This window comes from Berghia stephanieae, chromosome 5 (assembly GCF_034508935.2).
Source record: "Berghia stephanieae isolate SIO BIC M18660-M18661 chromosome 5, UCSD_Bste_1.3, whole genome shotgun sequence".
Lineage (NCBI taxonomy): Eukaryota > Metazoa > Mollusca > Gastropoda > Nudibranchia > Aeolidiidae > Berghia > Berghia stephanieae.
In genome coordinates, this window is record NC_088364.1 from 77,399,534 (window position 1) to 77,402,033 (window position 2,500).

At 32.4% G+C, this 2,500-nt stretch overlaps 1 protein-coding gene across 2 annotated transcripts in view; it reads right to left on the reverse strand.

The window, feature by feature from the left end:
* Positions 1–2,500, reverse strand: part of LOC144973644 (receptor for retinol uptake stra6-like) — a 35,130-nt gene that overhangs the window by 4,964 nt on the left and 27,666 nt on the right. For both annotated transcript variants that reach the window (XM_078916352.1, XM_078916351.1), the window contains one exon: positions 478–592. In XM_078916352.1, the coding sequence (XP_078772478.1) occupies positions 478–592 (115 nt within the window). The remainder of the gene's footprint in view (positions 1–477; positions 593–2,500) is intronic.

Sequence of the window (2,500 nt, forward strand, 5' to 3'; positions counted from 1 at the left end):
TAAAATATGTATGTGCAATGTATGTATCTAGTCCTCACGAGGACTGGTTTCACACTTCCATCGAGAATGGAACCAGTGTTTTCACATCATACTTGTTTTAACATTGTTGTTATGGACAATAGTTTGCGTCGGTTTGAGATTATAACAATGAGCTCATATTGATTTGGGTTATCAGACCTGCAAAAAAAAGACACGTTGCTAGTTACCAATATACGGACTTACGCTACTTTGAAAAATAAAACAAAACCCCCCCCCCCCCCCCCCCCAAAAAAAAAAAAAAAAAAAAAAAAACGCCAAAAAGCAGAGGGTGTTTGGATTTTTGTTTTTATTACATTTATAGATTATGGTCTGATAACCCAATGTTATAAAGGAAATACTCTCACACGTACGACAAATATTGACCAATACAGCCATATTAAAGCAGGCCTAAGATTGCGTTCGGTTATCAGACCTGATAAAATGTGCACGTAGACTCACGCTAAATATTCCAATGTATCCAATGTCCATTGTCTGTATCCCAGGTAAAGAATGACGATGACGATGACGACGACGGTGATGGAGAAGATGAAGAAGGCACTCTGTACAAAGAAAGCTGTGGTAGGAAAATAGCCCTATGTCAAATATTATATGTGATGAAACCCCGGTTGAAATTTTTAGATATTATTAATAATAATAATAATAATAATAATAATAATAATAATAATAATAATAATAATAATAATAATAATAATAATAATAATAATAATAATATAATAATAATAATAATAATAATATAATAATAATAATAATAATAATAATAATAATAATAATAATAATAATAATAATAATAATAATAATAATAATAATAATAATAATAATAATAAATAAAATAATAATAATAATAATAATAATAATAATAATACCTCTAATACTAATAATAATAATAATAATAATAATACTTTTAATAATAATAGTGATAATACTAATAATACTAATAATAATAATAATGATGATGATGATGATGATGATGATGATGATGATGATGATGATGATGATGATGATAATAATAATAATGATAATAATACTTCTAATAATAATAATACTAATACTACTTCTAATAATAATATTGATAATACTAATAATACTAATAATAATGATGATGATGATGATGATGATGATGATGATGATGATGATGATGATGATGATGATGATGATGATGATGATGATGATGATGATGATAATAATAATAATAATAATAATAATAATAATAATCGTAATAATGATAACAATGTATTGCGCTTTACAAGTGCATTGGCACATTAATTCGGAAAGGAATGAAGTCTTAAGATATTTTTAAAACATTTCTTCTGATTATATCATATCATAATATCATAAAAAAAAATTATTCATCCCATAGGGGGGAATTTGTCTTTAGGATGTATTCCAAGGGAACACTTGAATATCTCAGGCGTCAGCCGCAGTGCAGCGCCGCAAACTGAGCTAGGTCGAGGTGACTTGCTCAAGACAACACAGCGCAGCGAGCATTCGAACTCGGTACCTTTCAAGTACCAAGTAAAGGCACTCCCGCAGAGCCAAGCTACCCCATAGTGAAGGTGCTGCCCCATTACATACCATAATAATAAATTTAAATACCCTATATAAATATATATTTCAGAGCCACAGGCCTATAGAGTCGGAGTTTATCCCAAATTCTATAGCGTGAAACGGACAATAGCAATTGCTTGCTACGCTTTGAATTGGACGCTAGTCGATTGCAAAGTACATTCCGCTAGATCTATCAGACCCAGCTACCCAATCACTGCTGGATGGACGGGGGGGGGGGGGGGGGGGGGGGGGGGGGGGTCAGAAAAAAATCTCGACTACACCTGGGATCGAACTCGGTCCCTTTGCTTTTGAAGCGAGTGCTCTACCAACTGAGCTATCGGGACCCTCATAAAATATATAATCCATCTCGAATTTGTTTCAGTATATTAAGATAACTTTGATTTTGACATTATCGATAAAAGAGATATATGTATTTGTCGTGGTCATTATTTATAAATTTTTCTCTATATTATGTTGAAAGATAATCAGTTAAAACAAAGTGTAAGGTCATGTGGTATGACACTCGCCTCCGGAACGGGAGGTCCAGGGATCCAGCCCCAATCTGAGCGGTGGATAGTTTAGTCCTTGGAATATAATCTTTACTAACTCACATTCTCTCATCGTACTCAGGTTTAAAATGAGTACCTGGTCGTTAATAGCATTGTCCCTGTCGGAAAATAAATTGTAATACTGACTAAAATGCATCGGGTCGTGTCCTAGATGTTAAATGTTACTGTCGGCTAGGAACCCTGTGTTAAGCGCTTTTTTAATGCTGGTAAAAGAAACATGACTAGATTTATAAACACAGGGTAACATAAATGTGATGTAAACAACTATAAGCCATCATTAGAACATGGCAAACAAACAAAAAATATTGAGCTTTTATATAGCACATTATCCACTAAACGTAATCAAT